Source organism: Amphimedon queenslandica, unplaced genomic scaffold (genome assembly GCF_000090795.2).
Source record: "Amphimedon queenslandica unplaced genomic scaffold, v1.1 AMPQUscaffold_13456, whole genome shotgun sequence".
Taxonomy (NCBI): domain Eukaryota; kingdom Metazoa; phylum Porifera; class Demospongiae; order Haplosclerida; family Niphatidae; genus Amphimedon; species Amphimedon queenslandica.
Window position 1 is genome coordinate 255,369 of NW_003546308.1, and position 20,757 is coordinate 276,125.

At 38.9% G+C, this 20,757-nt stretch overlaps 3 protein-coding genes across 3 annotated transcripts; 1 reads left to right on the top strand and 2 right to left on the bottom strand.

Annotated features, from left to right (window-relative positions):
* Positions 1-49: 49 nt before the first annotated feature.
* LOC100638424 (MOB kinase activator 2-like) lies at positions 50-2,134 on the bottom strand. The gene is made up of 5 exons (XM_003385593.3): positions 1,893-2,134; positions 1,326-1,483; positions 1,104-1,197; positions 912-1,036; positions 50-541 (listed from the first exon to the last, which is right to left on the bottom strand). Exons 1-5 carry the CDS (start codon positions 1,907-1,909, stop codon positions 234-236), a joined length of 702 nt encoding a protein of 233 aa, XP_003385641.1. The 5' UTR covers positions 1,910-2,134; the 3' UTR covers positions 50-233.
* Positions 2,135-2,208: 74 nt separating this feature from the next.
* On the top strand, positions 2,209-8,566 carry LOC105312320 (uncharacterized). The gene is made up of 8 exons (XM_011404866.2): positions 2,209-2,461; positions 2,516-2,599; positions 2,682-2,747; positions 3,140-3,198; positions 3,518-5,230; positions 5,553-5,726; positions 7,115-8,249; positions 8,339-8,566. The coding sequence occupies exons 1-8, from the start codon at positions 2,282-2,284 to the stop codon at positions 8,432-8,434; spliced, it is 3,507 nt and encodes a 1,168-aa protein (XP_011403168.2). The 5' UTR covers positions 2,209-2,281; the 3' UTR covers positions 8,435-8,566.
* Positions 8,544-19,710, bottom strand: LOC100638679 (leucine-rich repeat-containing G-protein coupled receptor 5A-like). The gene is made up of 10 exons (XM_019995049.1): positions 18,718-19,710; positions 16,335-16,412; positions 14,560-14,631; positions 13,940-14,098; positions 13,776-13,853; positions 13,079-13,156; positions 12,929-13,000; positions 12,695-12,838; positions 12,390-12,455; positions 8,544-12,019 (listed from the first exon to the last, which is right to left on the bottom strand). The coding sequence occupies exons 1-10, from the start codon at positions 18,939-18,941 to the stop codon at positions 8,746-8,748; spliced, it is 4,245 nt and encodes a 1,414-aa protein (XP_019850608.1). The 5' UTR covers positions 18,942-19,710; the 3' UTR covers positions 8,544-8,745.
* Between the last annotated feature and the right edge of the window lie 1,047 nt (positions 19,711-20,757).

A 20,757-nucleotide genomic window follows, 5' to 3' on the forward strand; every position in this document is an offset into this window, starting at 1 on the left:
AATGATAATAATAATAATAATAATAATAATAATAATAATAGATCTGATAAGAGAGATAAGAGAAACAAAGAGCCCACTACTACAATAAACATGTACTCATACCTCTGCAAAAAACTAAAACAAAAAATGATTTTTTACACCCACACACACACACACACGAAATTTCCACATTAACAATTAAAGCAATTACCACACAAACACACACACAAATATTATCTGTTAAAAAAGCTTTTTTAAGAAGACTTTGATGCTACCATGTTAAACTCTGACTCTCTATCGTTGAGAGGCTGCTTAGCTAGAGCCTGCTCTTGGGTTTTTAGTTTTTCGATAAGATCATCAAGTAACGAGAGTTCTTTGGGATCAATGAGAGAGAACTCTGTCACGAAATACACAAAGTGAAGGAAGAGAGTATTAAGTCCGTCGTGAAGTTGAAGTCTCTTGAACTGATGGTAGTGATGAAAGTAAATGTGTGCCAGTATGATGAAGTATTGACGAAATAGTTTTCGTACAATCTGTACGAAATCGAAAGGGAACTCGTAGCCTAGTAAACAAACAGAGACAAGTAGAAACTATTAATAGGTATAATTTTGTGGGATAAAAAAAAAGGAGAGGAAGGAAGATAAATTGTACACAGATGTAGTAAACTTGTGTATCAACAATACACAGCACAATTACTACATGGATATGTTGATGATTGATTTCCTTCGTTCACCAAGAGAAACATAATGTGAATACACAATGTCTTAGGAGGAGGATAACAATATTTATAGAGGCAATGATGTGCATACAATGTATGTCTTGTATGTACCCAATGCAAGGCAATTGAAGTCATAACCATACGTGTATTGTATAAACTTTAGTCATAATGAGAGCTTAAGGACTTAACAGATCATGAATCATGAAAGACTTACCAAACTTTGTTGGAAAAGTTTGCTCATCTCCTAATTGCTTTTGAATGTTCATCATCACAGTGTCTATGTACTGCTTCGCATGCATCTTGACCTTCTTCTTCTTCTCAATATCTAACTCAAATACTCTATAGTGAGGGGGGGGGGGAGAGAGTGAGAGCAGAAACTAACGAGTGTCGTGTGGCTATGACTCACTGTGACCCAGCTGACATTTGAGCACAAGTACTTTGAGTACATAATTGTGAGACGACTCCTACTTGAATGTTAATTTGGGTGAAAAAAGCAAGAGCTAGGAGAAAGAGAATAAAATAAATATAAACCAAGAAACACTATGCTCTTTATTGCCCCATCTCTCTCCCTCCCTCCCTCCCTCTCTCTCTCTCTCTCTCTCTCTCTCCCTTTCTCCTCTCCCCTTACAATTGGTAGCTAGCCACTCGTGGATGTCAGTTAGTGGTGGTAATCGAATCAGTTGCTGGAGCTTCCCAGCGACCGAAGGTATGATCATATTTGAATCATGCTCTAAGAAATGCCTCTTCTCCTCCTGGCCAGTGTGCTGACTCTTCTTGTCCGAGTTTCTACGGCAAGAGGGTTGAGGGTTGAATGGGGGGAGAGGAAATGATTAAGTTAGAAACATTAAACACTCACACCAACAAAGACATATTTGTCATACTTTACCAACCACACAACCAAATGAACATAAAATGGGCCACACCTACGGACCACACCCAGCAACACATAAAAAAGGAACACTTTACGGAAATGGTACGGAAAAACCCATCTGAGCACACCCAATGATAAAAAGGTATTTTAGTAGTACTGTAACCGTAATATAAACAGCATCACTTTACACAGGGATTGAATACAAAATACTTTCTATAAGGAAATAGAATTACACATTATATACATGTATGCACATACATGTACATGTATGTATTTGCTTCATACATAACCAAGAGATGTTAAAATAAATTTATAAATACTAACCTGAACAGAAATGCCATTATGGTGAGTGAGAGAGTCAGTAGGTAATTCGTCAGTCTCTCTCTGGTAGAGACAGCCACCAGAAAGAAAGAGCTCCTCTCCTTTATATCTTCAGTTCTCTTTCTATTCTTGATACGAATACGCTTATAGAGTACTGGCTTCTGTGTGCCTCTCTCTCTGGCCTTTCTTACTCGGCGGACCGAGCTTTTTTTAGCTGGTGAGGATTTAGCTCCGCCTACTTAATAATAGTGCCATGTATCACGTGATCTTCAAATTTATCACCTTCTAAAAATTTTAGATCTAAAAGAACTAATTTTTTTCAAAATTTCGATGGTTTTAGGTCTAATCTTTAAATTTTTGAACAGTTATTGGTTAAAATTAGAAACTTGATAATGGCCTCCAAGAGTACGCCTCTTAGAACACCCAGACCACTCCGTTCTTCATCTTCTTCTTCTCGCTTCCGTCATAAAACCTGTCCTATTTGTCTCACTAAACTCAGTAGGTGTGAGCTGGGGAAGCTCGGCAGCTGTGATCATTTCTTCTGCCTCCCTTGTATTCAAGCATGGGCCCAGGTATGCTCTCCCGTGTTGTGTACTGTCTGAACATGTGTATCGCCCCTCCTTTAGAATGTTAATACTTGTCCTATTGATAGAAAACCTTTTAATGATATCGAAGTTTATAGCCACGCAAGGGACATTGTTCTAAGAAAGGTAAATGATATTATATCACCTGCAATTGATATTATGACTGAGATACATTCATCTCATTCTTCTTCCTCCCTCTCTCTTTTAGATTCATGTGCCCACGCGTCGTTTTGAGGATGTCTTGGTTGATCCTAATGATGTGACTTACTGTGAAGTGAGTATTTATGAATTTATCAGGGTTCCCCCACAGAATTTTGGCATAATGTCTTGTCGTGGATTTTCAAAAATCTGGCAAAAGTCCCTGTACTATAGTACTGGGTATTTTGTCGAAAATGTCAAGGAGAGAATTCTCAATTTTTTATAATTTTTTCTGATACATATACATGTACTTATGTTGCATAGAAAGTTTGAACTGTTTCTGATCAAAATTAGATTTTAATGAATTTTAAAACTTGCTCCAAATGCCATGTACTAGTGCTTGCCAATGTTGAAGCATGCTATTTACATGTAGCTTGCTTAGTTTGCTTTGTGGGAAACCCTGGTTTTGTCTGGTATATGAGAAATAATTAATTTGACTCTTCATTACTTATAATATTCATAATATAGATTTGTCATCGAAGTAATAATGAGAACGTCCTATTGCTATGTGACGGATGTGATAAGGGGTAAGTTAATGAATATATGGCCGATACCAAGAGTAGAATAATAATTAGAGGAGAGTGTCCTACTGTGCATATACCCCCTGCTTCATCACAGCGTAGAATTGAAGAGTCACATTCAGGATATTTCCATATTTTATTTGAGTAGCTATAGTTATTGCTATTTATTTTTTAATAACTACTCTAAAATACTGAAAATATCCTGAATGTGACTCTTTAATTCTACGCCGTGATGAAGCAGGGGGTATAGGCACAGTAGGACACTCTCCTCTAATTATTATCTACTCTTGCCAATACATGTATCTGTCACTACCTACTCTTTTAGGTATCACATGTATTGTCTTACTCCGCCTCTTTCAAGCGTCCCTGAAGGAACCTGGTATTGTCAGGACTGTCTGTGCCTCGTTGCTACCATGAACATGAAAATGGCTCAGGAAGAATCCTCAGACTCTGAACTTAGCTGTGACATGACATCTGAGAGTGATAAAGAGGAGGAGGAGGTGGTGGAGGAGGAGGAGGAGGAGGTAGTGATTGTGGAAGTGAGGGAGGAGGAGGAGGAGGGAGAGAAGGAGGAAGAGCTAGAGGAGGAGGAGGAGGAGGAGAAAGTACAGATTAAAGAACAAGAAAGAGTAATAGAGACAATAATAATAGATGATGATAATGATGATGATGATGATGATGAAGAAGTGAAGGATTACTTAAAACAGAAAGATGACTTTGAGCAAAGGAAGATGAAGGAAGTAAAGTACACCAGTCCATTCAGGGGAAGGAAGAGACCAAAGAGGATTATTGTGTCTGAAGATGAAGAAGACGACGATGATTTTGACACTTCGAAGTACCTTCCTCGAAACCTTGGTTTTAGTTCATCCAGTTTTGCTAAAGAAACGACTTTAAAACCCTCAGCAAAACAAGTACATGTACATGTACAAGAAAACAAAGAGGGAACCAAGAAACGAAAAACTGTACGAAATGAAGCTAATAGCGTTCAAGTAGATGGACACTTGACTCTAAATCAAGAGAAAAGTGAACCATCCATTGATCCACTGCCTTCCCATAATACTAAACAAGACATACCCCATTATGGCTATACTCACCCACGCTTTATCAGAAAACACGAAAGGCAAATGAACTTTGACAGTGGGTCTTTTGAAAGCGTTACAGTGACAGAGAGTGATTTGAGGACTGAAATTATTAAGATATACTCACGAACCCCTACCCCCGACAGAGAGAGTGAAAAGGAAGAGAAGATAAGAGAGAGTGGAGTAGTAATGGGGAGAGAGGAGATAGAAGAGGCCAAGGAGATAAAGGAGCTGAGCGAGAGACAGAAAGTGAAAGAGAGGGTAGACATTAAGAGGAGAGAAGAGATGAAGCAGAAAGAGGACATGAAGCTGAGAGAGGAGATCAAAAGAAGGGAAGAAGTCAATGAGAAAGAGATGCAGGTGATTAGTAGTCAGAAAAAGAACCCACCTCCTTGGTTGTCTGCGCAGGGTTGCATACAACTCAACAGTGGGTTTCTCATTAGTAGAAACCCCAGACCTCATGTATCAAACTATCCCGGACCACAGAAAAGACCTAGATCTATCGGATCCTCCTGTCCTTCTCTCCGTCATTCCTCTACCTCTCATGATCCCAGCTCTCAAAGCTCAAATATCGACGAAGGAAAGAGAACAAAGAGGAGAAAGTCTCACCCAGATACCAGGTCATTAAACCCAGAGTCTTCACCAAGAGCCCGTACAGCTGCTAAAGTTAATACTATACGCCAAGCTTTCAGAGGTGCTGTGATTGCTTCGCACAAACACGATGAAAGTGCTGTCGGTTTTCAAGCAGCTCAGGACTGGCTGGCTAAAAGTGTCGGAAGTGGTGGGCGGGGTCTCTCTGCATCTCCCTTCTCGGGACTCAAGCATAATGTGGCTCTCCCATCTCAGAATACTCTTAAGGTGACAAATAAAGTTAAACGAAATCTCACTTTGTTGATGAATAAGCAGCAGGCCTGTCTTTACCCTCCAGTGAAGAAGAGATGTCAAATTATCCCACAAATGTAAGAACTGAAGATAAACACTGCACATGCACTTTGTGACATTATAAAGAATACAGGCTTATCCTCTGTATTACTATTATTATATAATATTATTATTATTATTATTCATTATTATTATTATTATTATTATTATTATTATTATTATTATTTATAGTTATACCTGTATGTAATTATATTTATTAACTTTCAAATTATCACAATTATAAGCCTTACTTTCTCTATTACAAATGGCACCTTTATGAAGGAATGGCTTCAGTAATGAATGAATGCACTTGTCATTATAACTTAACATGTACATCTATATTCCATTCTTCCTTTCCAGACCGAGCTGCAGTATGAAGACTGATTATGTTGGACCTATAGAAGACTCTTTGGATATGCTGGAGTCAAATGAAGTTATATTTAGAAGAGACGGTTCGATACAGCCTGCATCTGATCCTAATTCTGCAAACAATTCCCCCAAAAAGGACAAACGAAAATCTAACAATGAAATTCAGTAGGTTCATTATCTGTTTAGCTTTTACTTTTGTACTCTTATTGTCCTTTTTTTTATTTTTGTGGTAATTATGTTTTTGTCTATACCATACGGAGATTTAATCACTATTTTTGATCATAAAATAAAAGATTAACTCCAAAAAATTTATAATTTCTGCACTTACATGTACATGTATACCATGGAGTTAGTTTGAACTTTGAGCTGATTCTGATTAAAATGCAGTTATAGTCTACAGTTTTTGAAATGGGCTCACAAATTACATTTTCTGATACATATTGATGTCCTTATACTACCTAGAAAGTTTGAGCCAATTCCGACTTCAATTTTTCAAGTTATGACCACTTTTAAAAACTTCAAAATTCTGAAAAATGCCCTGTACTTTAGCCCATGGTTTTTTCAAAAAATGGCTCCAAAATTACCCCAAATTTTTATTACATTTTCTGATACACATTGATGCTCTTATGCTGTGTAGAAAGTTTGAGGTGATTCTGACTTCATTTTTTCAAGTTATGGCCATTTAAAAATAAACGCCAAAATTTTGAAAAATACCCAAGGCTATAGCCCATGGTTTTTTCCAAAAAATGACTCCGAAATCACCCCAACTTTTTATTACATTTTCTGATGCACATTGATGCTCTTATGCTGTGTAGAAAGTTTGAGCTAATTCCGACATAAATTTTTCAAGTTACAGCCATTTTAAGAAAACACCAAATTTTTGAAAAATACCCAAGTCTATAGCCCATGGTTTTTTTCCAAAAAATGGCTCCAAAATCACCCCTAATTTTTATTATATTTTCTGATACATATTGATGTCCTTATGCTATGTAGAAAGTTTGAGCTGATTCTAACTTCAATTTTTCAAGTTACGGCCATTTTAAGAAATTGTTAAAATTCTGAAAAATACCCAAGGCTATAGCCCATGGTTTTTTCCGAAAAATAGCTCTGAAATCACCCCTAATTTTTATTATATTTTCTGATACATATTGATGCCCTTATGCTGTGTAGAAAGTTTGAGCTGATTCCAACACAAATTTTTCAAGTTACAGCCATTTTTTAAAAACTTCAAAATTCTGAAAGATGCCGGTTTTTTTAATGTCTCCGAAAGTACTCCAAATTTCTATTACATTTTCTGATACATATTGATGTCCTTTGCTAAAATTGCTTTGTGAAAAGTTTAAGTTCATTCTGAATAAATTTTTAAAAAATACTACCATTTTTTAAAAGAAGCAAATTTTCAGAAAAAAGCAAAGGCTATGATGTTTTTCTCCAGAAATAGGCTCCAAAACCTCCCCAATTTTTATTACATTTTGTGATAACTATAATTTAGTATATATTTGACTTCAACCAGCAGTCAGTTTCCTTTATTTATTTAATATTATATACTTTAGCAATACTGAAGCACCCTTGAAGGATTCAGAAGATCTGCCTGTGCCAATAACCATTGCTGTCATTCCTCTACCTGTTGATCATCCAACTTCATTCCCTCACAATCCAAAATCAGCATCAAGTCCTCTTCCTCTGACTGACAGCCCTCATAAATTGAAAGGCAAAAGTGCGTCTACTGAGAAGAAAAAGAAAAGTTCAGAAAGTGGAAAAGGTAGTTCAGGAACCGAGACAGAAAAGCTAGAGTCTGTACAAGTCAAAGTCAAAGCTATCACTAGTATTGGAAAAAAGGAGAGCAGGATATCTCCTGTTGCCCTCTCTCCTCAAATCACTAATCTCACTGAAAAGGACAAAGGCAGTAGTACTGCTAGTAAGAAGACCTTGAGTGTTAAACAAACCAAATTTGTAGCAGACAGCAGCAGTGGTGCTAACAGAAAGAAGCTAACCTCTTCTTCTCCAGTGGAGACTAGGAGTGCTTATAGAAAGAAGGTGGCCAGTCCTGCAGTGAGTAGCAGTACTGCATGTGGTGGTGGGAAGAAGCTTGCCACAGGCAGGAAGAAACAAGCTTCTGCAACTGAGCCCAAAAAGAAGCTCCTAGACATTAGCAAAAGGAAACCTCCAACAAGCACTGAGAAGAAGCAAACTCTTGCCACTGCTGCTGCTGCTACAGACAGAAGCCTTGGTAGTGCAACTGCTAATAGTCTAATGCGCATTAAAAGAAGAAGCAGAAGATTTATAAATAGCATTGATGCTACAAGAGAGCATTGCACTTCCGAGACGATCATTGGCATGGTCTTTTGTAGCAATGCACTTGCTTCTTGTACGACACAACAGGACCACCAATCAAATAACAACAACAACAACAATAATAATAGTATTGTTGGCATCATCACAAAGAAAGAAGAGAATGACGCCAAAAATAAAATCAAATTGGCCAGCACAGAATCTGATAGTCATGAGCTCTCTAGCACCAAAACTGTTAGTACCAGGAGTAGCAGTGGTCACCATGGACCGTACAGCATGCACCTTAATGCAGATGAAGCTATCAAGACTATAATAAAACTGCTGCAGGAGAACTACATCACAGGTGATATCAATGTTGCTCAGATGGAGGCCATCAAAGATAAAGCCATCAATAAAGTAAATTGATCTGCAAATATTTTAGAACAATTTTGTTGTACGTGCAGTTTATAGTAATCATGTTTTGTTACGTACATGTACATGTATAGGTTAAGATGTCAGGAGATTCAACAGTTCCATGCTGGAAGGTATACAGACTAGTGAGCTATTATGTGAATAAAAGTGCTGATGAAAAGAAATCATAAAGATCTACACTGCTGGACAATGACATTATATTTTGCTTAGTACCATACCTCTGCTTTAATTATTTTTTGATTCCGATATTGGCAAATGCAGATTGTATTCTGTGCAGTCTTTATGATTCATATTTAGTTAAACATCTTTTCTTAATTTTAATAATAAAATAATACAAACATTCCATAAAGCAAAATAATAATAATAATAATAATAACACAACATATCATTGATAATACACAAACAAATGAGATTGTGTGAATGGATAGTGGCATAGAAAAAGAGAGAGACAGAGAGAGAGGGGGGGGAGAGAAAAAGAGCCTCACACTTGAGACTCCTTTACATTATGTTTTGACTGTTTAGCAGTGTGGGGGTTAATAATTCTAATAGAATGAGTCGAGAGCGGCGAAGACCTCCTGGGTATGTACTCTTTAAAATGTACACGAGAAGCTGCTGCAGGAGAAGACAGAGAGGGAATTCGATAATTAGTGCTGGTAGCATCATCTCTCGAGTGACCTTCACCACTAGTTCTTATTAATGTACTAGATTGGGCTGGTGGTGATACCGACTGATAATGGAGCGGAGAATTGCCCTCAAAAGAAGGGACCAGGCCTGAGTCACGCCTCTCATCACTCACTTTGTTACTCCGAGCGTTTAATAAATCCTTGAGCCCGCCAGGGAGAGCGGAGTTGAGAAGCTCTGGATCTGATGATCGCCTCCTTCTCCTCGGGCTATGAGAAGCAGCTGCTTCTTCAGTGTCAGATTCATCGGACTCCTCTTGTACAATAGACAAACACTTGCTGTGAGAGCGTGGTATCTCGCCTCTCCCCTCTAGGCCCTGAGCCTCAGGTAGTCCCGACTCCATTCCAAATATGGCAGGGGAAGAGTATCGCCTGCCCATATAAGGAGCCGGGGAAGCCAAGCCCACAATAGGCTGAGGGAGGGGAGGTGATGCTAGCTGAACGCTGAACGAGCGACGGCTCTGACGTCGACTCAACATATCAAGATCAATATCAAATCTCGGGGAATTAGTTCTTAGTGTAGACGAACACGTATCACTTGCAGCTGACGCAATCGAGTTCCGTCTGAAAGAGAGTCTATAGAAAGAGTTGTTGTTGCTCACGTGCTGCATTGTATCCTTTCTCTTGCAGAGACCACGGACACGAGACAGGAACTGTTTGGTGAATATGGAGTAGATGAATGGGTTGAGGCAAGCGTTGATGGGGAAAATGAGGATTATGAAGAACTTGGCAACAGTGAAGTTAATGATGTGCTGATCGACTATAGCAGCATAGCCGACAACTGCCAATGGTAGCCAACAGATGAGATTGGTAAGTACTAGCATACCCATCTTAAACGATATGACAATTTTCTCTCTTTTATTTCCTTGCTCTGTGCAAGAGGCTCGGGAGCGACAGAAAAGACGAAGGATATGGAGATAACTTGAGAGGATGATGAAGAAGGCAGTTAGATTGACAGTCAAAATGAGAGCAATGAAAAGCTTGTCACGTATATTTGATAATCTAAACGGGAGGCACACCGCTACTTCAGAGTAAGTATTGACATCAAATAGAGGGAGGGCTGCTAGTATTCCTGCCAGTATCCAGCATATGAATACAATAATGGTCGCATTTCTGAGTCTAAGACGGCCACTCTTAAACGAATAAGCTATAGTGTGGAGTCTCTCTAGCGTGAGAAAAGTCAGAATGAATACTGAGAGTTCGGCCGAGAATATAGCAATGAAACCAGCTGTCTGGCAGCCGGGACCTGTCTGCCAGGTCAGGGCAGATTTATAGAAACCTTTGCCTCTTGTACGGATATCGACAGCGCCAAGGAATGCAAGGTAGACGCCTAAAAGAAAATCAGCAAATGCCAGATTACAGATGAAGAAGTGTGGGACTTCGAGTTTCTCCTTTGACACAATCATGACAAATAAAACGGCGAGATTAGCAATAACAGCTGTAAACCAGATCACCCAGACCAGCACTGGGAGTGGCTGGGGATCCAAGAGGTTATCACAGGGAGTGAGTGAGCTTGGGGGAGGGGTACAGTACACTTCCCTGTTCACAAAGAACGAGGGCAATATGGTTCGGAGGTAGCGTGACTCCTCGTCCTTCAAACGAGCGACAATGGAATGGTTGCTATTATCAACAACAATCACCTGTCCGTTCTGAGTGGAGACAAGAGTCACGTTAAAGCGTCTCTGGTACTCTAGCAGCTCCCTAATAAACTGCTGAGGGCTTATATCACCAGCGTTGTCATGCGTAAAAGGATCACTCCCATGGAAGAGCAAGGTGTCAGATACCTCTGGAGCTAATGTTACCTCTTCCGCTGGAGTATTTTGAAAGGTGAATAAGACATCAGGATCACCCGTGTTTTCGCTCTCCTCAAGGGTTAGTGCTCGATAAGGAGGAGCATAATCTTTAAAGAGGCAACAGTGATAGGAATAGGTAAAGTCAATCGTCTGTATCCTTGGAATATTAATGACTGTTGGCACGTTGAATATTAATGGGAGGTTACTCATACCCAGGGAATGGAGGAATGGGAAACCATCAGTGGGGATTGGGAATGAATCCATCTCCGGGTTATTGGAGACACTCAAGTTCTGGAGCCAAGTCATGTTACCATGGAAGAGGACAGAGCCCACGGTCCGAATAGCATTATCATTAATGTAGAGCAGCTCAAGGTGGTTGAGATCACTGAATATATTATCAGGTAGATTCGTAATGGCGTTAAACTGTAGCTCCAGTTTCCTCAAGTTCGTTAGATTAAAAAAGAGTCCGTGCGGTAGGTAAGTTATTTGATTATGCGACAGGTCTAATTCATAAAGTCGATTCAGACCACGAAAGGCATTCCGATGAACAGTTGTTATCCTGTTCCCATAGAGTTTCAACGTCTGCAAATCAGAGAGACCCTTGAAAGCAAACTCTGGAATAGCCTTGATCCTATTGTAGTAGAGCTCGATGTGAATCAGTTTAGTGCAGTTGCTGAGGTCAGGGATGGACTCCAGGTAATTGTCATAAGCATACAGTAGCCGGAGGTTTGGGGCTATTGTGCAGAGGTCTTTAGGAAGTTCGGTCAGTTTCGAGTGCTCAAGGCGTAGCTCGTACAGCTGTGGGAAAGTCTCAAAGCTTGGGAGACGCTTTAGGCCAGAGAAACTGACATCCACCATCTCGATTTGGTTGTTTCGCTTGAAGGCGTTACGATCAATGACCTCAAGATTTCTGTTATCGCTCAGCTGTAGCTTTTTGAGGTACTCACTCGTGTTAAAAGTAGCCTCCTTGAGTTCCTTAATGTTATTATAACTAGCCAGCACAGTGGTTAGAATTGGCAGGCCAGAGACATCAGGAAACTCGGTTAGTCTGTTACGAGATATGTCAAGGCTCGTAAGGGATTGGAGATCACCCAGGAAATAAGGGTTGGAGTCATCGATTTCATTGTTGCCGAGATAGAGCTTCCTTAGTAGTGTCATTTTTCGAAAGGGTTGAGCGTCGATCCTGTTTATCTTATTACTGTCCAATATCAGCTCTCTGATTGACTTAAGGTCTCTGAAGGTTTCATTGAATATTCTAGTAATGAAGTTACCCTTTAGATTACTGCATGAGAGAAAGAGAGAGAGAGAGAGAGAGAGAGAGAGAGAGAGAGAGAGAAGATTATTATAATGATTATCAAAATTCCACACAGTATACAAGACCACATTACAATCGAGACACTAAAGCCACATTCATGTACACTAGCAGCCCATTCAAATAAGTACAAGTTCAATAGTAGCACATAACCAAATAAATGAACTAATTATGACTTGACAGTTCAACACAGACTCAATGTCTCTAGGCTAATGTTGCTGGTTAATTTTCTTCCCATAGAAACCACTGTATCCATTCCATTTATTGAAGAATCGTTATCATACATTAGTAACATGTACATGTACAAGATTGTGTGTCATTATTTTTCATTTGAGCTTACATTGAGGTTGCCGTTAGTCTTAGGAAGCCTCTCCTGAGCCTAGTCAAGCTACAATTAGTTAGTGATCTGTGGAGAGATAAGAGAGAGAAAGAGAAAGAGCATTAATTACCATAAGAGCAAGGAATTAAGTAACACAACTCATGCAAAACAATACTAGATAATTTCATCATATCAAAACAAGTTTTCACAAATTGTTTCTAGTACTTTCTACATTCATGAAAAGCTCCTTTTCTAATTATAAAATTAAAAATAAAAACCATATTTCCTGCCTTATTGCCGTGTACATGTACATAAATGAAACTCACAGTGTCTTTAGGTCCATCTTAACAAAGCTGTTACGTGACTCTTGTCTTGAAAGATCATTATTATCAAGATACAGGTGCTTGAGCGAAGTATGCTTCCAGAAGGTTCTAGGTCTTATCTCACGAATACCAGCATTTCTTAAATAACTAGAGAGAGAGAGAGAGAGAGAGAGAGAGAGAGAGAGAGAGAGAGAGAGAGGAGGGAGTTGATAAATAAAATGATTTAAATCTTCTTACAGTTTGTCGGAGATGTGAGCTCCTTCTAGAAATTTTACGTCGATTTCATTGAAATCATTATTGTTTAAAAACCTAAGAGGAAATAAGAATATTTTTAAAAAGATAAAAAAAGAGGCAGTAAATTAGGAAGGATAGGAGAGAGATCCTTACAGCGTCTTCAATGCAGGGAATATCTCATAGTGAAATGCCTTTGGCTCAATTTTCTTCAATTGACAACCAGATAGCCTCCTAATAGAATAAATACATGTATATAAAGTGTGGATTGTATCTCTATTGTATCTCTTAGCCCAAGATCAAAAATAGCTCCAAAACACCCCTGATTTCAATACATACATATCCAGGGTTTCCGACAAAGCAGTGAGCAATAAAACAGGTTTGCTTTATGAGATGACAAATCCATAAGCACCACAATAGTAGCTTTTAAAATTCATAAAAAATCTAATTTTGATTGGAATCAGCTCAAATTTGCTACACTAAGAACATGCATATGTATCAGAAAAATTATAAAAAATGTAGAATTCTCTCCAAATCATTTTGGCAAAATACATGTAACAGAATATTTCGCTAGATTCTGTTTGTAGCAACTTCACAAACAAGATACTGAGCCACTATGCCAAAATTGTGCGAAATCCTGTCAATGCCCTTTAGCTATGCTGAAAGTTTGAGCTGATTCAAAGCAAAAACTTTTGAGTTATGACCATCAAAGGAAGTGAAGCCATTGATGTACCACCACACTTCTCAATACACAAAAAAATTCCCAGTTTTTAGTCATTGAACTTGTTCCATTGATCATCATGATCACAGAATAAACAAACAAATAAATCAATATAATATCATTAGTCCTTACAATTCCCTTATATCTTGTGCATATCCCTCAAAAGCATCAGACTTCAGTACAGGGCCCATTGGATTATTATCCAGAAACCTATAGACAGAGCATGTACATAAATAATATAGACACAATTAATTTACTATAAGTAATGGTAATTATAAATTACTAATTACACTTACAGTGTAGACATGGACATGTGTCTATTTTTTTTTGCCAGAGCTCTTGGAGGATGCGTCAAAAGGTTGTCGGTGATCTTGAGAGTGGCTACTCTGGAGCCAGTGCTGTTGAATGAATCATTAGCAAAGGATTCACTTGTGAGAAGATTGAATGACAGATCACTGGAGGAAGAAGAAAGGGAGAGAGAGGGGGAGAGAGAGAGAGAGGAGGGAGAGAGAGAAAGGGGGAGAGAGAGAGAGGAGGGAGAGAGAAAGAGAGGAGAGAGAGAAGTATTATGGAAGAGAGAAAGAGGACAGAGGAGAAAGGGCTTAAACTAAAAGGGAGGGCAGCCTAAACGCAAAACAACAGCTGTCTCATCAAAAGTAAAGAAACCCACTACAGTTAACCAGAAACCATACCAAGCCTCAATAAGAAGACTTCCAAGGGGCACACAATCACACATACACACAAAAAGAGAGAACATTTACTACAGAAATAATACACACACACACACTGCAATGACTACCCTCTAATGCACACGTTATAAAAACTCCATTTAGTACTTGTGCTTTTAGAAACAGACACAATGGCAGACAGACATATCCTCTCTCTCTCTCCCTCTCTCATAGTTATAATCACTTACAGGATGTTGAAGAAGTCTTGATAAGAGAAAGCATTGTCTTCAATGTAGCTCAACTGGTTATGAGTTATTGTACTAAAGGGAGAGAGAGAGAGAGAGAGAGAGAGAGAGGGAGAGAGAGAGAGAGAGAGGGAGAGAGAGATGAGGTATATGAATTATTCATGAGAGGGCATGGTGAATGTGATAAGATAAGACAAAGAGGAAACAAGGGATTAGAACAACCATAACATCAAAGAGAGAGAGAGAGAGGGGATAGTACAACTATTGGCTATCAATGACCACTATTATGGGATACTTAGCACTACAATAGACATACATACATAAATGTACATACAACATAATCACAACAGCTGCAAATGTACTATAACACCATATACTATACACAATGGGATATCAACCCCTACTCGTTGATAGGGGTGTTAAGCTGTCATGGCAACGGAGACAAAGCTGTTTTCACACTTGTCACAAATTATAATAAATTAATGATAATCTTCCTTTTGGTAAATCATCAAAAACAAGCAACCAACAATTAAAACAAGTAGGAGGATCGCGTCATATTTTATCTGGCACCGTACAAAGTCAACATTGCTGGAGCGATTTATGATAATTTACTCGCAATTAGATAAAGTGTCAAAGTGGATACATACGATATGATATGGTATGCTACATGTATACCATAATGAAAGCAGACGGCAATGAAGCAGGCAATTATTATTTATTATTATCTATAATTATCTATTATTGGGTTTGTTATCCATCAAGACACACTAGATATTGTTTTAAAACGATTCCTAATGACAGAGGAACGAGCTAGCCACCGATGAAGTAGCCACTCAGTTAGTCTCATTGTGTTCAGCCTATAGCATCTAAAGAATGTCCTGGCAGAACACACAAGAACACAAAAGCATAATGTACATATACATATACATACCTAAATCATAAATACATGCTACATAGTATACACATGTACATGTACATCGCTTACACATTTCACGCAATGATAGTAATAGGACATGTTTTCAAACACACTCAATCGTACAAGTACAAAACAAGATGGAGCTAATAGGGAATGACTCCAGCAACAGGAAGGCCCGCCATACAGTATGCGTATATAAGCTATAGTACACGAACATAGTTTGCCAATTAGACACTGCACTGTGTATTAGCAGAGAAAACATACAGAATACATATACATACAGGCATAGTCATACATACAGGCATAGTCATACATACATGTTGCCTGTAAAAGTGACCCCACACACGCATATATATATATACAACAAAAGCTGTACCAATCAGAGATACAAATAAGTGTACATAGGATTAACACATTAGGCTAAAGGGAGCAACATAAGCCACGTGTATAGATACATATGTATCAACACATCAATTAAGAGGAGAGATGAGAGAGAGAGAGGGATTAGAGAACATAAAAGACAGCCTTTGAAGTCTACAGAGACTCAATACAACAATACAAGGTATATGTACACACACAAACTCACTACAATATTTATACTAGTGTAAGATTATTACAGGATTACACAACCCACTAATAGTATTACCATGGGATGCTTGAATGGATGGGATCAAATAAACACACACTCTATTAGTATTGGGTACATTATGCTGATAATATTCTCTATATTAGGTCACATGCAAATTGGTGGTTGGGACCATTGTAAACCATACACTATACATTAACATTGATAAAGATACCTATTACTATATGCCTATATACTATACTAGATGGATTATTATGAACTGTGCCATGTACTTACAGTCTGGTGAGGTTCTTCATTAGGCTGAGATCATTTGTACCAATCCCTGATATGTTATTGTAGTCTAAGTACATAGATCTGTGATAAGGGAGAGAGAGAGAGTGAAGGAGAGTAGAGTAAAAAGAAAGGAAACAAGAGAGGAAAGAAGAGAAAGAGAGAGAGAGGGGGGAAGGAAGAGTAGAGTAATGTATGGGAACATTGTAAAGACAAAGAGAATTGGAGAGACACAACATAAGCTGTATCAGGTTACCACTGCCAATACCATTAATAATAGAGTAACCTACATACACATTTGCTCTTAGATACAATAGAATAACACTTTATTCTAAGAAAATGATTAGAAGGGGAGTAGACCCTAAAAAAACTACTCAGAGAAAACAATGGCAAATCTCAAATGGGATAAGAATTCCGGCTAGGGAATGATCAAGATACATTGCAGCTGCTTTGCTTAACTCAATTACCCTCTATCAATGCAACTTTTCAAACTATATGAAATAACAGGCAGACATATAAGGAATGATTGTTTGGCGTGCCGTTTGTGGACACCTTCTCATTAAAGTCTGGCTAGAGCATTTGTTTGATTTCACGGGCATGTTGTTGATCCACATCTGAGCGTACCAACCCCCAAAGGCGTGACATGTAGCAGTACTTTAAAGGCTCTACCACAGTGAGGGAGGGAGAGAGTGAGAGAGAGAGGGGTAATGTACCCAGACAGGATTTTTGGTTAGTGAGAAACAACAGAGGAACAACCCACAAGGCAGCATATACAAACACACAGATGTTATACTGAGAGATGTAGGAGGAGGAGAGAAAGAGGAGAGAAATAAGGGAGTGCATAAATGGCCTGAGAATGAGAGAGGAGTAAGAAAAGAGAGGGGTAAAGGATAAAGATATCAACACAGCAATCACAGCATGGTAGTGCTGATTAGTTTAGCACTACCATTTGTAGAAATAGAGGACAACCACAGGTGTGGTGTGTGGTGTGAGAAAGAGAAGAGAGACAAAGAGTTACCTATATGTACAGGTATATGCCAGCCCATGTACATACAAGCCCACATCAGAGTATAATGCATATATACCCAGCTATATAATATAAATCACTATAGATGTGAGTTATACAGTACATGTATGTATTGATGATCAGGTGTGAGAATGACTTTGACTGAAGTGGAGTAAAAGCTGTATAAACACAACTGCCACACAAACAACAGTATAGAGGATGAATGAGTACAGCTATAATAAAGGAGAGAGTTCCTGTATAAATTTTCTCATGGAAACTACAAAGTGAGAAGACTGCTAGGCTGACAGAGAGAGATTGGGATTCACTCTTAGATCTGTACAGGCACATCTGTCAGACTATAAACCATTACTGAGATAATCCGGTATAATCCTATCCCATTCAGTTCACACACACTCTTACTACTCTAGCATTAGACATTGAGGGAACAAAGTCAAGGGGCATAGTGAAGACACACAGCATTGTCTATTAAGTTCAGAATGAACAAGGCCCTCGGGGCCTGCTAAAAGTGTTAATAATCGAAGGTACTATAACAAGAAAACAAGGTTGACATTCTTGCTTTGATCTCAAGTTGCTGAGTGAGCGGGATCGAGCCTGTTACCTCCAGTGGCACAAAATAATTAGCAGGATCTTAACGAAGAGAGAGCAAGGCCATACGGAGGCCCGAGTGAAATTACTATAAAACCTACAAAACCTTGATTACTAATCTACAATGAATTGGAGTTACTACGCTCTGCATCATCCCATAACGCAAAACAATAGCAGCCCCAATAAAGGGAGAGACAGAGAATCTTGTAGCATTCATGCGTCAAGAATGCTCATACTTGCGTGTGTGTGTGTGTGTGTGTGTATACTCATAAATGCCATTAGGCATAGTTTTACTAATGTAGGCAGACATATCAATTAGCAAAGGAGGATTAGATATTAGACACAAATAAAATAATGCACATAGTGGCTATGCATACAAAGGATAGGCCATAATCTTATGTAGGCCTTTCATGGAGGCACACCCTGTCCAATCATGTAAACAAGAGGCATTACTGACAGGAAATCAAACTGGTAATCTTTCAGTTCCCGGGCTTTTGTTGCACCTGTTTGCGGAGTGCTTTAGCATGAGATACTTATTGGGTGGAGAAATGAGAGGGAGGGAGTTGGGCTTGCTTTAAATGCTTATGAACATGAAAATGGCCAGCATTACACAAAAAGTGCTAAATCATGTCTATTCTTTTATACTCCCTCTCTCTATCTATCTATCCCTCCGCAAGGAAGTTACAGTACATCCCAATGTGAACTAGAATGTCACATACATACATAGACACGTATAATACATACAAAATAGCTACAAGAAAACAAGCATGTACTTACATTTGCTTGAAGGTGGAATAATTTGAGAATGTTTGTAAAAACTCTGGTACTGCTGTGAGCTCTAAACGTCTACAGTCTATTGCTAGAGCTGATGGTGGAGTTACAACACATGAGCAACCATGGCAATAGAAAGGCAAGTAGGCATGGCTAGTCTTTATCAAGGAAAAGAGACAGAGAAGAGACAGAATGAGCGAGAGCCATCTCTGTGAATAGCTGGAGCACATCTTTAAGAAGCGTGTTGCTGGCGGCGAGTTGGATACGAATGAACCAGTCCGTAGATACGTTTCCTTATGACAGATAATATTATGTAAGTAGTGCAAGTTCTTTATTTATTTTCTTTGGCTCGGGTTTGCTATCTTTGCTGTGATGGCGAGCCCACCTCCTTTCTCATAATGCTATGCCTAAAGTTTATCAATAAGATGTCTATCTCTCTTCCTCTCTCCTGAAGAACTTCCAGTACAAAATAAATAAGAAGCTCCCTCTTCCTAAAAGTGTTCCTTTGAATCAAACGAGGTCTTCTTTTATTACAGTCCTTGTCCTCTTCCAAGGGGATGGCTATTGACGGCGGGTGGAAATTCGATATAGTAAACAGTTTAGAAGCTGACTCGCTACGTCAAGAGTCCTTAACTGCCTCAAGAACAGAGCTCGAAAAGGAGACAGAGGGACTGGGGGACAATGACAGCAAAGGATTGTATCACTGAAATATCAAGACACGCACACTACAGCTTGTGCTGTGCTCCGCCTTATCCTCCGGAATGTCACTAATTATTTTGATGCTAGTGCACAACAAACTGATGAAAAGAATTGCTGCTGTGCACTCGGGCGAGATGATATCAAGAGATATATATGCTGGACCGGTAGTACTAGTGGCTCTCCCGCTTTCTACTGAGATAGGGTCGAAAACAGGATATAATTCACACACACAGAGCTCGAGAATTACTACAATTATTATAAAAACAATACGGGGGAACACAATAGAAGAGCGACTTCAAAAGTGTAAAATGTAACGTGACGAATACTATTATAGTATTGTAGTAATAATCACTCTATTGCTAGTGCCCAACTATGCCTGTATTGTGCAGTATAGTGAGATAGAGCTGATACAAAACCGCAACAAAGTGAAACCACGGACCAACTTGTGGGAGGCTGCTTATTCTGTTTGCAACCGCAGCGCCATCCCGCACGAATATGATCTGCGCATGCGCGTAAAGTAGCTCACAAAATGCCCCTGGGCCAGCCTGTCCAAATGTTTAAAATATGGGATGCAGCAGTATTTTGTGTGTGAGTGTGTTTTTGGAAGAATTTGCCAAATATGCTTTTAAAGGTACACTACCAAAGGCAGCCACCATCTCGTAATGCCTTTCAGCCTAATCTAATTTGTCTGACTGACTTAAAGCCATCCAAAACATTTCATTTGCATTATTACCTATAAATGCACAAAGGGTATAATGAATCTTTGAACAATACAATCGCTTGCATAAATAATAAAGTAATCCGTGGAGCCTTGCGGTCTGGTATGGTATTGTACGCCATGAAATTCAATGCCAATTATGGCGATAAGTGCCTAGTGTTGTATTGAATGGATTCACATATAAAGAATACATACAGCACGCCAGACTTTTACTGAAGGCCATGCACAATCACTAATGAATTCTTTTATGCCCAGGATGCAGGATTTGCACTGTGGCACTATTTACTGGAAGTCAGTGCATCAGATGTCATCAATATTATCATGATATTGTGCAATAATCATAACATGGAACCGGTACATGATGTAATGACTATGGGATATGCATATAGATACTCTTCAATGCATACAGCACTATAAACAGAACACACAAAGAGTGACATGCATGAGACAACATCAAGACATGAGAGAGTGGGCCCTACAACATATGATATCATTAGAATTATGAAATGGTTGCATGCATCAGTGAACGAATCCAGCTTGCATGAAAGCATATAACAGGACATTACCAAAGGATGTGCCTAACTGCCTATAGACAAATAGAGACAAGTGCATCAGTATAATTAACTTAT

Bases quoted from the DNA above. Each gene is read 5' to 3' on its own strand.
- LOC100638679 (XM_019995049.1), bottom strand. From the start codon at position 18,941: ATGTGCTCCAGCTATTCACAGAGATGGCTCTCGCTCATTCTGTCTCTT. The intron at 13,157-13,775 runs GTAAGGACTAAT...TTATTCTATTAG, and splicing joins GCACAAGATATAAGGGAATT to GAGGCTATCTGGTTGTCAAT. The intron at 12,839-12,928 runs GTAAGAAGATTT...CTCTCTCTCTAG, and splicing joins GCTCACATCTCCGACAAACT to TTATTTAAGAAATGCTGGTA.
- LOC100638424 (XM_003385593.3), bottom strand. The intron at 1,198-1,325 runs GTAAGGGGAGAG...TCTTTCTCCTAG, and splicing joins CGAGTGGCTAGCTACCAATT to CTCTTGCTTTTTTCACCCAA. The intron at 542-911 runs GTAAGTCTTTCA...TTTGTTTACTAG, and splicing joins AACTTTTCCAACAAAGTTTG to GCTACGAGTTCCCTTTCGAT.
- LOC105312320 (XM_011404866.2), top strand. From the start codon at position 2,282: ATGGCCTCCAAGAGTACGCCTCTTAGAACACCCAGACCACTCCGTTCT. The intron at 2,748-3,139 runs GTGAGTATTTAT...TTCATAATATAG, and splicing joins ATGATGTGACTTACTGTGAA to ATTTGTCATCGAAGTAATAA. The intron at 5,727-7,114 runs GTAGGTTCATTA...TATATACTTTAG, and splicing joins AAATCTAACAATGAAATTCA to CAATACTGAAGCACCCTTGA.